General features: G+C 33.0%; 1 protein-coding gene across 1 annotated transcript; it reads right to left on the reverse strand.

Annotated features, from left to right (window-relative positions):
* Positions 1 to 2,569: 2,569 nt before the first annotated feature.
* Positions 2,570 to 8,397, reverse strand: LOC149395097 (cinnamoyl-CoA reductase-like SNL6). Its single transcript, XM_089615960.1, has 6 exons — positions 8,108 to 8,397; positions 7,855 to 8,012; positions 7,525 to 7,713; positions 4,573 to 4,726; positions 2,902 to 3,094; positions 2,570 to 2,797 (listed from the first exon to the last, which is right to left on the reverse strand). The coding sequence occupies exons 1-6, from the start codon at positions 8,223 to 8,225 to the stop codon at positions 2,710 to 2,712; spliced, it is 900 nt and encodes a 299-aa protein (XP_089472086.1). The 5' UTR covers positions 8,226 to 8,397; the 3' UTR covers positions 2,570 to 2,709.
* Positions 8,398 to 13,974: the final 5,577 nt, after the last annotated feature.

Here is a 13,974-nt window from a genome sequence, read left to right on the forward strand (position 1 = left end):
TTTTTTTTGTTAGGCCTTCATAATTTATAGATCATTAAGTTTTTACATGTGTTTGTTTATTTGATTTTTTTTTTTAACAGATGTCCATATTGTATCAATAGTTACCATATTCATTTTATAAATAGTTTACTTGTTTATTTACTTACAAGCAATCATCTCTATATTCCAATTTATTTGGAAAACAATTTTACAAAGTTAGTTAATTTATTAAAAACAAGAATAACAATATACATTAAGTGTTTTTAAACAAAAATAATTGTTTATTGGTTTGTTTGATTTACAAATAGCCACAATGTCGGTATGTTTGTTTATGAACGAAATTACATTGGATTTTAAAAATTATATTGAATATTTATTTTTGAAATAATTTTTTTAAAATATTATTTTCGAAATAATTTTTGTTATTTTGAAATCAACGACACTTTTAGTTCAAATGTGATGAAAGTCACGTGCTTTAAAAAAATAAATAAATAAGCAATTAATGACTTATGACAACAAACTCCTACTATATTTGTTTTTCTTAACTATTATTTATAAAAACATAATTGCTTTAATTAATGAGCTGATTTTAAGGATTCAGCATTTAAACTCAGATATTCTTCATTGTTTTTAGGGTTAAAGGTGGCATAAATACTTAATGTTTGAAAAAAAATCATACTTATATACCTAGGAATGGCAACGGGTACGGGTTTTAGCAAGTACACCATTACCATACCCGTACCCGCCAAAAAAAATACCCGTTAGCCCATACCCGTTAACCCGTCTATTTAAACGGGGCGGGTAACGGGTATACCCGCCGGGTGACGGGTGCCAAAACTATGCACCCGTTAACCCGTTTATTTTTAATAAAAAAAATTGACTCATATTATAAGAAAAAAATTGTCACTACTACATAGGTTATATAGTAGTATAAAAGCTGAAATTATATGTGTGAGAGTACGTATAAGTTATATCAAAATTCTAGGGTTTTTTTTAATTGTTTACGGGTCGGGTTAACGGGTTAACGGATCGGGTATGTTATTTCCGCTACCCGACCCGTACCCGCTAAAAATGATAACGGGTATTACCCGTTAACCCATTTGAGCGGGTATCACCCGGCCCGTTTAGCTCGGATACCCGACGGGTTAACGGGTTTCGGATTAAACTGCCATTCCTATACCTAATCTTTTTTTTCGACGGTAATAATATTGAACGTTACGTTTTTGTGTTCTGTCACTACCTCCACCAGTAACTTGTAACGGATGACTAGGTGGCATCATCATATTTAATCTGCATATTTTGCATTAAAAAAAAGAGTAAAATGTATATAAGTTATTGGGCTTCACGGAGAAAGGAGAACCATTCGTCGACGACTTCTTCATAACGGAATTCACCGACTGCTCCGTCGACAAGGATAGCTTGACCATCGGCGTTTTTCTCAGATACCATTTACAAGGGCTCAAATGACACGAAACTGTTGTACAGCCATAGAAGAGACGGGGTTTCGTTCATCCTGTACCAGAGGCCGCTGAAATCACCCGACGAGAAGTACGATCTCGCCATGGACCCGGACATTAACATGACCGTGATCTGGGCCATCGGAAAGATACGGCCGCTAGAAACTCTCTGGCCGCACTATCTCCCTCAAAACCACAGCGGTCCACACGGGGCTTCGTCCGGGCATCTGGGCAACCTCTCGACGGGCTCAAACGATTGCTCGGGCCCGCTCGAGGCCGAATATAGAGAGGAAGACCATGACGTGATCACTGCGGATGCCAACTCTGCTCTGGTGGTCACCGCGGACCCCGCGTCGAGGTACCCAAACCCGTCGAGCCCCATGAGGGTCCTCTACATCAACAAGAAGGAGGCTTCGGTGCTAAGAGTCGAGCGAGGCGTGCCGGTGAAATTCTCGATCCAGGCCGGGCGCGCGCTCTATGTGACCTCCGATCTCATCGGAGGGAACGCCACCGCGAGAAACTCGACGGAGACCGTCTACGCCGGCAAGGCCGGGTTCGAGGGAGTCCCGGCGGGCCCAAAGGAGCTTGTCTGGTCGCCGGACCGGAACACCCCGGACGAGCGCTACTACCACTCGGTGTTCGAGCAGAAGATGGAGTGGAAAGTCCAGGTGGTCGACGGAGGACTCGCAATAAAATATGTATATTAAATATGATGATGCCACGTGGATATCTGTTACCAGTTAAAGGTAGAGGTAGTGATGGAAACACATAACGTAACGTTCAGTATTATTGCCGTAAAAAAAATTAGGTACATAAGTATGGTTTTGTTCAAACATTAAGTATTTATGCCACCATTAACCCTTGTTTTTATAAAGAGTATATTTGTCATATTTCAAAATTCAAACTAATTTTTGTAAAATTTCAATTTCAAGTAAATATTCAAAAATCAAAACTTTTCAATATTACACATTATGTTTATAACATTTAGAGAAACATTTTTACTCAACAAAATTTTTCAATTTGAGTTCAAGAACTCTTGGAATAGGAGCCGGGATTCGGAATTCAAAAAATAAATTTTCAAGACTAAACTTGATATGGCTATTTTGTTTCATCACCCTTGTATAGGAGCATCATTTCACTAAAACTCGTATGATATAAATGATATGTTCCATTTCTTTAACTACAAAGCCCTCCTCGTCTATTAGAAGAGGAGCGAGTTTTTATTCAAGCATATAATATGATAAAATAAATACATTATTATACATAATATCTTTTAGCAACAAGCAGTGCTATCGACAAGCTTGTTCAGTTTGCTATTTCTCAACCTCTCAGCAAATACCTCGCTTCCTTGACATTCATAACTGGGTGAAGTGAAAGATTATGGTCACGTTTAGCTCATTGTTGTTGAAACGAATAAAATACTTAAGAAATAAAAAATGACCGATTCATCGATATTATTATTTACCTTGGTGGGAGAGAGATTAAAGGGCTCAAGCTCTGTGCAAGCTTTATTGTTTCCTCTTCTGTGTTGACAATCTGATTGAAGCAAAAGTATCTTCCACAAGTTGACCGGTCCTCGAAAACTCGAATGTGAACATCAACGAGATAATTCACATCCACCACCGCTAGAACACCGTTTTCATACATTTGAGCCGCTCCTAAAATTAGATAATTTTGTTCCACAATTAAAAAAAAAAATATATATATATATATATATATATATATATATATATATATATCATATCAATTATCTTGGGTTAAAATTATAGATTAATTATTTAAATATTAAAGATGTAGTCCAACTTAAATTTATAATATGGTCCATGCGCATTGTCCTAGTTTAAGATATTTTTTAATTCTTAAATAATTAAACTAAATATTTAACATTAAGAGTCTAAACTTATCTAGCTCTCTCATTATCAAATTGTATATCTTTTATAACATAGACCTTTTTTTTTTACTAAGACACATCATGTAAAAAATGAAGAATTTACTAGTTACCCAAAAAAAAATAGTTAGTTGGACAGCTAGCCAAAAACTTTAGCAAAAATAAAAAAAAATAAAAAAATTCTTACTGCATTTATATTTTTATGTGCTAATTTGTCATATAGTTTGACTATAAAAGAGAAAATCTGCGTATAAAGCTTTACAATTGTTGGACAACTAGTAAAAATCACGGGCAACACAAAAAAAAAATAATAATAATAATTTACTCCCTTCAGATTTTGATGTGGAAATTTTCATACTAGTTTACTATATATAGAAAATCTGCGCTACTTTTATGATAATAATTAATTACCATGGCATAAAGCCCTAAGCATGCCTGCTTACATCGTCTGCTGATAATTAAAAATATTTATTGATGAAAAATATGATTTGATAATTTTCAATATTATTAAGAGCTATGTTTTTTTTCTTGAGTGTGAATAAGAGAAATTTCATTTTCTGGGCCTCAAAAAGTGGAGAAATATCACAGCTAGACCTCATAATTGTAAAATATCTAAAATTGAACTTTTGACAAAAAATAAATGGGACAAAAATATCATTCAGCCTTATTTTTTCCATTTTTCACTCTCTCCCGCATTTCCACTCCAATTGATTTTTTTTCCCTTTCGAATTTAGGTTTCCAACGCTCAAAAGACTGACCAAAAAAGTAAAAAAAATAAATATATAAATAAAAGTGTCTTTATTTCATTCTTGAATTGTTGTGGGATAGTTTTAATAATAATTAGAGTGATAATTTGATGATTTAGATCGGTTTTGAAAAAGTTAAGATTTTGAATTTGATTTTTTTCTGATGATTTTCGATGAAATCCGATTAAACTCATAGCTGTTTAGAATGAAATACGACGATTTACGATGAAATTCAAAGATTTAAGATGACTTAAGATGATTTTCGATGACTTCCGATGATTTTCGATGAAATTTGAAATTTAAGATGTTTTACGATGATTTTCGATTCCGATAAAATTAGATGATTTAAAATGAAAAAATAGGCTGAAAATGTATTTTTGTCCAAATTTGGATCAAAAGTTCAGTTTTAGATATTTTATAACTATGGGATCTAGTCTTGATATTTTTTTTTCCAATTTTGATGTTTACAAAATGAAATTTCTCGTGAATAAAGCATAGTTACCATTGAGATATGACATTGTAGGAATAGGATTTTGTTGAGCAACACTTGGGCCAAGAACAAGCCCAGCATTAATTGAGACCATGTCAAGCAGTCGATCCATCGCTAAAGCCCAAGCAGCCCTTTCTAAGAGTGTCTTAGCTAGTGCTTGCCACAACTGTTACAAGAAGATTACAAATTATAGATAATTTCAAGTGGCTTCTAATTCTAAAATTATAATTACAGATAATTTTGTTACATATTGACAAACATCATAAAAAAAAAAACTATTTTATTGAAACTTGGCCATAATTTTGAAATTAGGAATAATTAACAGATTTTTTGGTAAAAAAAAAAGAGTGTAAAATGGTCAGAGCATTAGAATTAAGAACAATTAACGAACTTTGGTTTTTTTGTTTTTAAACGGTCTGGGAAATTCCCAAATAAATTAACTATTCCTTAAAAAGTTAATATTAAAATAAAATATAAATACTCCTTTATAAAAAATAAAATAAATTCTTAATACTATTTCCACATACAATGTATGTGCGACATGATAACATAAAGGTGGTAAAAAAAAAAAAAAAAAAAGTGATCTTATCCATGACTCCTAAATAAAATATATGAAGAGCCACTATTATCCCGGAGGTCAATTCTATCAATAGTTGTCTTGTGATGTGATACACCTAAACGTTAAGAAAATATAAAGAGAAAGTGTTTAGCTTTTCTGAGAGACAAAGGGCCATCTGAAATTCTGACTATAGGATGACCATATTTGGTGGGAACATAACTAAGCTTAAATTAATTATTAAGAGTGATTATTCTCAAAAGCCAGATATTCTAGAAAATAAAATATAGAAAAATGTGGATTTTCACTTTGTTCAATTTGCATAAAACATAATATTGGACGTTTGCAAAGTCAAGCAAGCTCATGAGCATAATATTGAACTTTTAAAGTGAACTCTCGTCATTGTGTATGTCACATTAAAAAGACACCAATACTTACCGTACAATAACCCCAACTCATGAAGAAAAAAACAAGGAAATGTGACACATCTTGAAAAAGAAAAAGAAAGCTAATGGGATATTATATCTATCACTATGGATGGTTGATGTTGATACTATTTTGGAATTATGCTTTTGTGAGAAAATGTTAAGTGATTTGTACACGCAGGGTATAGTATTTTTATCATTAATTTATTTACATTATTATTGATTTCAAATTATAATTGGTTGGCCACATTTAGTAAATAATTGCATGTTAAGTAAAATAATTATTACTATACATGTTACGATCGTTATCATATTATCTGCTAAATTAAACATTTAACATAATTATTATAGTGACAGATAGTCCGTTTTTTAATTTATATAGTATATATATATATATATATATATATATATATATATATATATACACACGAACTTATTAAATTTCAACTTAAAAGGCTTGACGTTAACTACTTATGTTGACTCGAGCGTCCTCCAACTAACGATTAAAAAAAATAAGATATTATAATTTGTAAGAATAACTGAGCGCGTGTTTAAACATAAATGCGTATTCTAATATAAATATCTCATGAGGGCAACTGCAAATATTATTATAATTTATATGTTGACTACTATTAATCAAATTAAAAAGAAAAGCCAGCTTCCCTCTATCAATATATAAGTTACTGGGATGCTCCAGAAACTATGGGATAATTACAATTACCGCAATTAAAAAAAATTAAAACAAATATTTTCAAACTAATAATTTTGTGAATACCGCAACTACACTGCAAATATAAAAATTAATTATTTATTTTTATTTTATTCATAAATCCTTTATATTATAGATAATTTTAATTTTTTTAGTAATGATAGACTAAATATTATTAATTGATACTATGTATAATCCGACAGATATTATTGATATTAATAATTTTGTTTTGTTAAAAAAGCTTGCGGTTTATTTTTTATGTTAACAATTTAACACGCGGTACAAATTATCTCTAAAATTAGTAGAATAATAAAATATACGATAAATCTGTATAATTAGATGTACGACGCGATTGTAAAACACGATATTTTAATCCTTGCGCTCTATACATATGACATGAGTTTTGGAATAGGGTTTTAGAATTATAGTCAAAATGTCAATTTGGTACAGATTCGTTGGAGTTAACTTTATATTAATATTTTTATTATTATTATTATTCCCGGAGTTAACTGATTATATTATAGACCCACTTCAAAGTGCTCTCTCATCAACAAATAACCAAATAATATTTTCACAATGGAATAACTATGCATCATTACAAAGTTCAGGACTCCAGGTACATTTAATCTAAATTGTTGCCATCAAGATCAGAGTCAATGGATCACGGAATATACATATTTGCAATTACGCTGATTTTTTTTTTTTTTTTTGTTCCGTAAATCGCATAAATATCCTAAGTTTCCCATTTTCCTTACTTCATCTAGTGTATCTTTTAAAAAGTTTAATATAAATGTATCACTACTTTTTAAATTATTACAAAATCTCACGACGCTAATTTTACTATAAAAAAAATCATTAGCAAATTATAAAACATCCATGTAATAATACTACATATTAGTAAGAAAAATTATTATTGTAAATGTATTTATTCTAGCTTTTATTGAATTTATAAATTTAATTTCTTAAGGCATTTGTCTATAGGTATAAAATCCATCAAGATTATACTTTGATTTAAATTTTAATTTTTCTATAGTTAATCTCCTTTGACTACGGACCCTGATCAAAACTTTCTCATATAAAATACACTTTCAATCTTAATCATAAAAGTTATGTATCTTTCTTTTTAGTAATAAGAATTATGCATCATGCATGTGTGAATACAAAAAATAGTAATACTATCAGTTTAAGAAAATCAAGATTCTTGAAAATCGGTTCTAATAATAAAAGAATATTAAAAAAAAATTAATATGCACACCAAAAATCAAAGAGGTCACCTTAAATTTCCTGCAAAAATCCTGGTTACTCCAAGATCTCTCGTCAATGTCTTTCTCCGAAGAAATATTCTCTCTCCAAATTGAAGCCGTCAGAGAGGAAGTGAATACCAATTTCGAAATACTCTCAGTTTGCCCACACGCCTCGATCACATTTATGCCACCTCGTACCTCCAAATCCACCATGTTTTCCTGTTCATTTCAACCACAAATACCAAACAATTTTTACCCAATTTCATCACATAAATTATATAAAAAAAGAAGCAAAAATGATATAGATATAGATATATATATATATATATATATATATATATATTATAGATATGGACTTACATCATAACCATCGGGACTTTCAAGGCAGCAAAACAAACCACGACACCCTTTCAAAGCCGAGAGAATCGAGTGATAATCAAGAATATCAATCACAAACACTGATAATCTATCTTCAACTTTCTCTATATCCTTAATTTTCTTCACTATCTCTGTCTCTCCTGCGATACCAAGAAAAAAAAATTCAATAAAAAAAAGTATGGGAGATATAAATTAAGAAAAGCAAAGAAGATTTAGAATAAAAAAAAATGGTCACCAATGTTGCTCTGAATCGCTGCATGAACTTTGTAGCCTTTGCTTATCAATCCTTTGAGGATCCAAAATCCTACGTAGGTTGAGGCGTCAAGAACACACACGGGTTTTTCGTAGTCCATTAATTGGTTTTTTTAATTTGTAGTGCTTTTTTTTCTTTCTTTTCTTTCTTTCTCTCTTTGCTTTAATTTTGTGTATTATGATTTATGCGTTATCTTATCATTTATATAGAGTTTGGGAGTTAGCACAGATAGAGGAGAGTTTGGTGAACAAGTTTGCCACATGTTCCTATCTACTCACCGTATTACAACTTCTCTTTCTTCAAATTGGAATTTAATTAACTTTTTCCTCACAATAATTAAAATTTATTTATGACAATGTAAATCTGGTATTTTAATAAATTTTAAGAGATTTGCTGAACTATAAAAAAAAAATTTACCATAGATTAAGAGTAAACAATATCAACTATGCTTGAAGGTAAAGCTTAATCAGAATACAAACCGGTTGAATTTTTGGTTAAATATATTTTATTTGTTTTTCAACTGGTTGAAATTACTCGAATGGTATTAATGAAAAAAAAAAATTTAAAATCCAAGGCATTGTTGGACAAGGTTGGACGTGCAAAGCAAGGGAAAAAATAGGAAATAAGATTTACTCATGAATATGTGATATTCTATAGTAAAGAGGAAACTACCTTTTGAAGGTAATACTCCTCCTATAAATACCCAACATCATTCCTCTCATTTCATTCATTCCACATAAGTTCGAGATTGATAGACTCTCTCTCTAGACCTTGTGGCCGAACTCCTCTCTCTCTCTCTCTAGTTATTTTTCGTTTTTGTTTTGGCACCTAGGTCCTCATTTGACCTAGTGGTTTTAGCTCTTCGACTAGACTTGTTTTAGAGTCGTCGTGTTTAAAAGTGCCCACTCACTAATTCATTTTCTCTCGAGTGATTTAGTGATAGAAACCATCGTGGTGCTCGTGTTGCTGAGAAAAGAAAGAGAGACGTGCTGCGAGGGAGACGAACGTTGCAACTTTCAAAAGCTTCTCAACGTTCAAGCTTCTAAAAAGGTTAGTAATCTTTAATGCTCATATTAGTTTTTATTTACATGTGCTTGCTCTTTGTCTAGGTTAGTAAAAACGTTTTACTAGTTAAAAGAAAATTTTTAAATTTTCGCCGCTTACCGAAGCGTTAAACTTTTTTCTTAAACCCTAGATCAATTCCAACATAAGCCACCTAAACTATATGAATTGTAAATTAGGACCTTTGGTAAATACTTTGTAAATAGCCAACTTGCATACGTGACAGCCTATTAACTACATTTTTTACATGTTTAACTGAGTTAAATAAGTCTTTTACTAATCTGTTAATAAGTTAACTTGGCTATTTATAATGGTTAATTTTTGTCAACCAAATAAAAACAATTCGTTATAATGGTTAACGTTTAACCTTTTTTTTAAGTTTATTTAGTTCATAAAAATTCATCTAGATAAGTGTATGCAAAGATATAAGAGCAATCCTATTTGGAATGTATATACATCGTAATACAGAATATCTAGATTAAGTATCTAGATATTTATATAACAATACAAAGGTAAGAGCAATCCTATTTGGCATGTATATACACAAAACCTATAGTCATAGTACCAATGATATTAGCAATAGTATATATGATTACTATATCATTTTACAACGAGATGAGTATTAAATTTTGAAAAAACTGTTATAATTAGGCAAATGATTACCCTCTTATAAAATTATAGTTTAACTATTCAAATATTAAAGAAATAATTCTTTTTTAAATGGGTTATATGACTAACTCTACCTTATGTTAATCTAAAATATACTAAATGAATTGAAATAGAAGGATTAGGTTATATAAGTTAATCTTTTGTCATGCTTTGTAAATTATATAGGAAGAGATTTGGGAAATGGCCTTATATAGTAGTCTTTTTGATACTTTTGACCAAAATGTTGTGGTCATTATTTTTGGACAAAAATACTACCTGACCATGTGAAAAAAAGTCTTAAATGCCATTTGGTTTTTTATTTTGTTCATTTCCATCAAACTCTCTCTCTCTCTCTCTCTCTCTCTCTCTCTCTCTCTCTCTCTCTTTCTCTCTCTCTCCACGTTCATTGTTTCAGAGCTCTCTCTTTCTCCTCTTTTTTCTTCTCTCGTTCATTTGAGGTAAAAAAAAGCTTGTCTTTTCTGTTGGTTGTCGCTAGTGGTTTGTCTGTCGTCATCGTCGCCGAAGAGGTAAACTTTATCTCTTCATGTTGGCGAACGAAATCTGGAAATTTCTGGGTGGGTTTCGTTCGTGTTTGTTTTTTGGTATGAGTTTCGTTGTTGACGTACGGGTTTCGTGTTTTGTTCGTGTCTATTTTTTGGTTTCATGTTTATGGGTTTCATTCGTGTTTCTGGGTTTCATATTTATGAGTTCGTTCGTGTGCTTGGATAAAAAATGGTTTTTTTATTGTCGGAGCTGACATACAAGTTTACAACGTCTGAAATTGTAGACATACAAGTCTACTATTTCATTTATTGTAGACATACAAGTCTACAACTTCATTTATTGTAGACATATAATAATCTAAAAATATTACTAATTACAAATAACTAACCTTTTCCGAGGCGACAACGAGGTTGGGCCAAGAGAGGGTCGGGGGCTGTTTGGGCGGCAGCGGGTGGGCCAAGGGCGGGCCGGGGGCAGTTTGGGCGGCAGCGAGCCGGGGAAGGGCCGGGGGCTATTTGGGCGGGACAGTCGGAGGCTGTTTGGGCGGCAGCGGGCCGGGGGCGAATTGGGCGGCAGCGGGTCGGGGGAGGCCGGGAGCTGTATGGGCGGACCGGGGCTGAGCCGAGGGATGGTCACGGGCGGATCGGGGCTGAGCCGAGGGGGTCACGGGCGGCGAGGGGAGGATCGGGGCTGAGTCGAGGGATGGTCACAGGCGACGGGGTGGAGAGAGAGGCGTACTCAGTGGGTTTGGAAGAGGACGAGTCGGCTGGGTAAGCGTAAGGGTAAAGAGAAGCTTGAGTCTGCTGGTGGTGGTGGTCGGAGATGACGGAGTAGGGCTGTTGTTGCGCCGGAGAGATGCCGGAGTGAGGACTGACCTGCAGGTTAGAGAGAGACAGAGTGAGATTGAAAGAGAAAGAGGGAGACAGAGAGAGATAGAGAGAGAGGGAGACAGAGACGTACCTTGGAGGACGGCGAGGTTCACGGCGGAGAAAACGCAAGTCGCCGGAGATAAGCCGAGTAGAGGCGTTGGAGAGAGAGAGTGTGAGACTGAGAGAGGGGGAAAGATGCAGAGGATTTGAGCGCCCAGGCGAGGAAGAAGGAGGCTCGGGTATTTATAATATCCTAAAACTATTGAGTGCGACAATGTCGCACCTAATACTCATATTCGGTGTGACATGTCGCACCCAATGTCGCACCGAATATGAAATCACACATAATACCTATCTGCACCAGAAATGTGAATTTGTAGTAGTGTGGGGAGAATTTTTTTATTGTTATTATTAATTTATTAGTTTTCACGTGTGTGTGTGGTGTGGGTATGTTTACAAAAGGGCAAAATTGTACTTCCTCAGCTAACCAACTACTATTCTTGTCCAAAACACGGACTTCCATATTTTGGTCCAATTTATGAAAAATGGTAGTACTTAGGGCCGTTTCCCAAGAGATTTTGATGGACTTACGATTTGTGGGGCCCACAAAATACAATCTCCCATTTTTCAACATATAAGTTAAAGTTGAAACAAATTAATAAAAGTCAATGGCTACCTTCAATTAGTGGTAATAACGTATAATTATAAATGGTAAAAAATATGTTAGGATTAATAACACTGACACTTCCTGAATTTTAGATTGAGTCAAAAATTACCCCTTCAACTTCATTTTATCACAGAATTGACTCGGAACTCTAATTTGGCTATGGTGTTCCCCTTTCCATTAATTTTTTCAATTATCGTCAAAATTTTGCTGACATTGAAGTCACATGGAAGGTTCAAAATATCGCCGATATATAGCTATATATCGGCGATATATCGCTCGGTAAAAAATCGTATACAAACGTTACCATTTTATATCATATCATATTTTATCGCGATATATCGTCGATTTTTCATTTTATCGCGATAAATTGACAAGTTATTCAAGGCAAAATATCCTCAGAATTAGGAGAAGTATCGTTCATTCTTTACCCACGCAAACCGACTTCCAGAGCAAAGCTTATACGATTTCGGCAATATCAAGGGCCAAACCTTCTTGTCCGTGTGAAATCGCCAGTCATATGAGAGATTTTATACGCCATCACGATATTGGTTGATATATCGGCGTTGAACGAACGGTACTTCAAAGTTAGGGTTTTGATTCTTTTGAATATTTTTTAACTTATTAGATTGATTTAACTCGAGATTTGTTGAAATGTTTTACACATTTGAGATTAGGTCTTGGTTATCTTTCAAATCCCCAACTTTTTGTGAAGTTCTGCCAAGGTTTTAATTTTTCGGCGGCCTTTCCGACAGAGTAAAAAATTTCAGAATCATTATTTATAATTGTGGATTGAAATTGTGATACTGAAATTGAGATTGTTAAATTGTGATTTAGAATATATGATTGTGGATTTGAAATTATGATATTGAAATTGGGATTGTCAAGTTGTGATTAAGAAATTGTGAATTATAAATTGTGATTGTTATGTTTTGAATTGAAAATTATGATTGTTATGTTTTGGGTTGAAAATTATGATTGTGATACTGTGATCGTGAATTTTTTTATTTACAAAAATGACCGACGAAGGCGCAAGAAAGTATTGTACGCCCATCCAAGGTAGTGCGAACGGGTTCACGTCAATTTTATAGCCAAAACCAAACATCCTTTTTTGGTTTTAGCTCATGTTTGCCAAACTTTAGTAATATAGCTAAACGGACTGATAAGTAAAAAAAAAAATCTGATTTGCCCTTATCTATTAACAAATTCGTCAATTTCTCTCTCCTACTTTTCTTCCTACACTTTTTTCATAAAAACTTCAAAAAACCATATCTACCCCATATGAACTCGAAATTGAGTGATTCCAAATCTTACAGATTCGTGACGCCGAGATCTTCAAAAATAGATCATTGTCTTTGATGAAAATTCATGTTTAGTGCCATAGATGTAGAAAAATCATGTTACTACCTTAGACATGGAAATAACTGAAAATTTTCGAAAATCATCTGAAAATAAATGGACACGTAAATATGATGCATTAAACATGATTTTTCATCAAACACAATGGGTCTATTTTTGAAGATCTCGGCGCCACGAATATGTAGGATTTGAAATCACTCAATTTCGAGTTGGTATGAGATAGATATGGATTTTTGATGTTTTGATGCAAAAAAAATGTTTGAAAAAAAAGTAGGAGAGTGAAAGTGACAAATTAAAAAACTAGAAAGTGAAAGGGATGAATCTAGAAAAAAATATATATATTTATTTAAGGACAAATATGAAATTTTAACCCATTACCTCTAGTGCCACTTAATATAATTGGTTATATTTCTAAAACTCTGGACTAAATCTCAAATCTTGAGTTTAATGTGGCTTAATTAGTTACAAAATTCTAATTAAAACCTGTACTTACAAAAGCGCTATATAAGCAAAAGCTTGAGGATCAATTATGAACTTTTTTTTACACACAAAAGTTTAATATAAGGATTAATTCTTTTTTTATCCCCTGGACTCGTACCTCGATTTCATTTCACCCCCTGGACTCGGGATTGTTGCAGAACTAATCTCAGAACTTAGACACGTGTTACACATTGCCAGTACCGACAGTATTTGGACGTTAAGTTTAACTTTTTGATGACGTGGTAATATTTTAAATGGTATAA

Source organism: Urtica dioica, chromosome 5 (genome assembly GCF_054948205.1).
Source record: "Urtica dioica subsp. dioica isolate 48M chromosome 5, U.dioica_male_clone48M_v1_H2, whole genome shotgun sequence".
NCBI classification, from domain to species: domain Eukaryota; kingdom Viridiplantae; phylum Streptophyta; class Magnoliopsida; order Rosales; family Urticaceae; genus Urtica; species Urtica dioica.

Bases quoted from the DNA above. Each gene is read 5' to 3' on its own strand.
- LOC149395097 (XM_089615960.1), bottom strand. From the start codon at position 8,225: ATGGACTACGAAAAACCCGTGTGTGTTCTTGACGCCTCAACCTACGTA. The intron at 4,727-7,524 runs GTGACCTCTTTG...TTCTTGTAACAG, and splicing joins ATTTTTGCAGGAAATTTAAG to TTGTGGCAAGCACTAGCTAA. The intron at 2,798-2,901 runs GTAAATAATAAT...CACTTCACCCAG, and splicing joins TTAATCTCTCTCCCACCAAG to TTATGAATGTCAAGGAAGCG.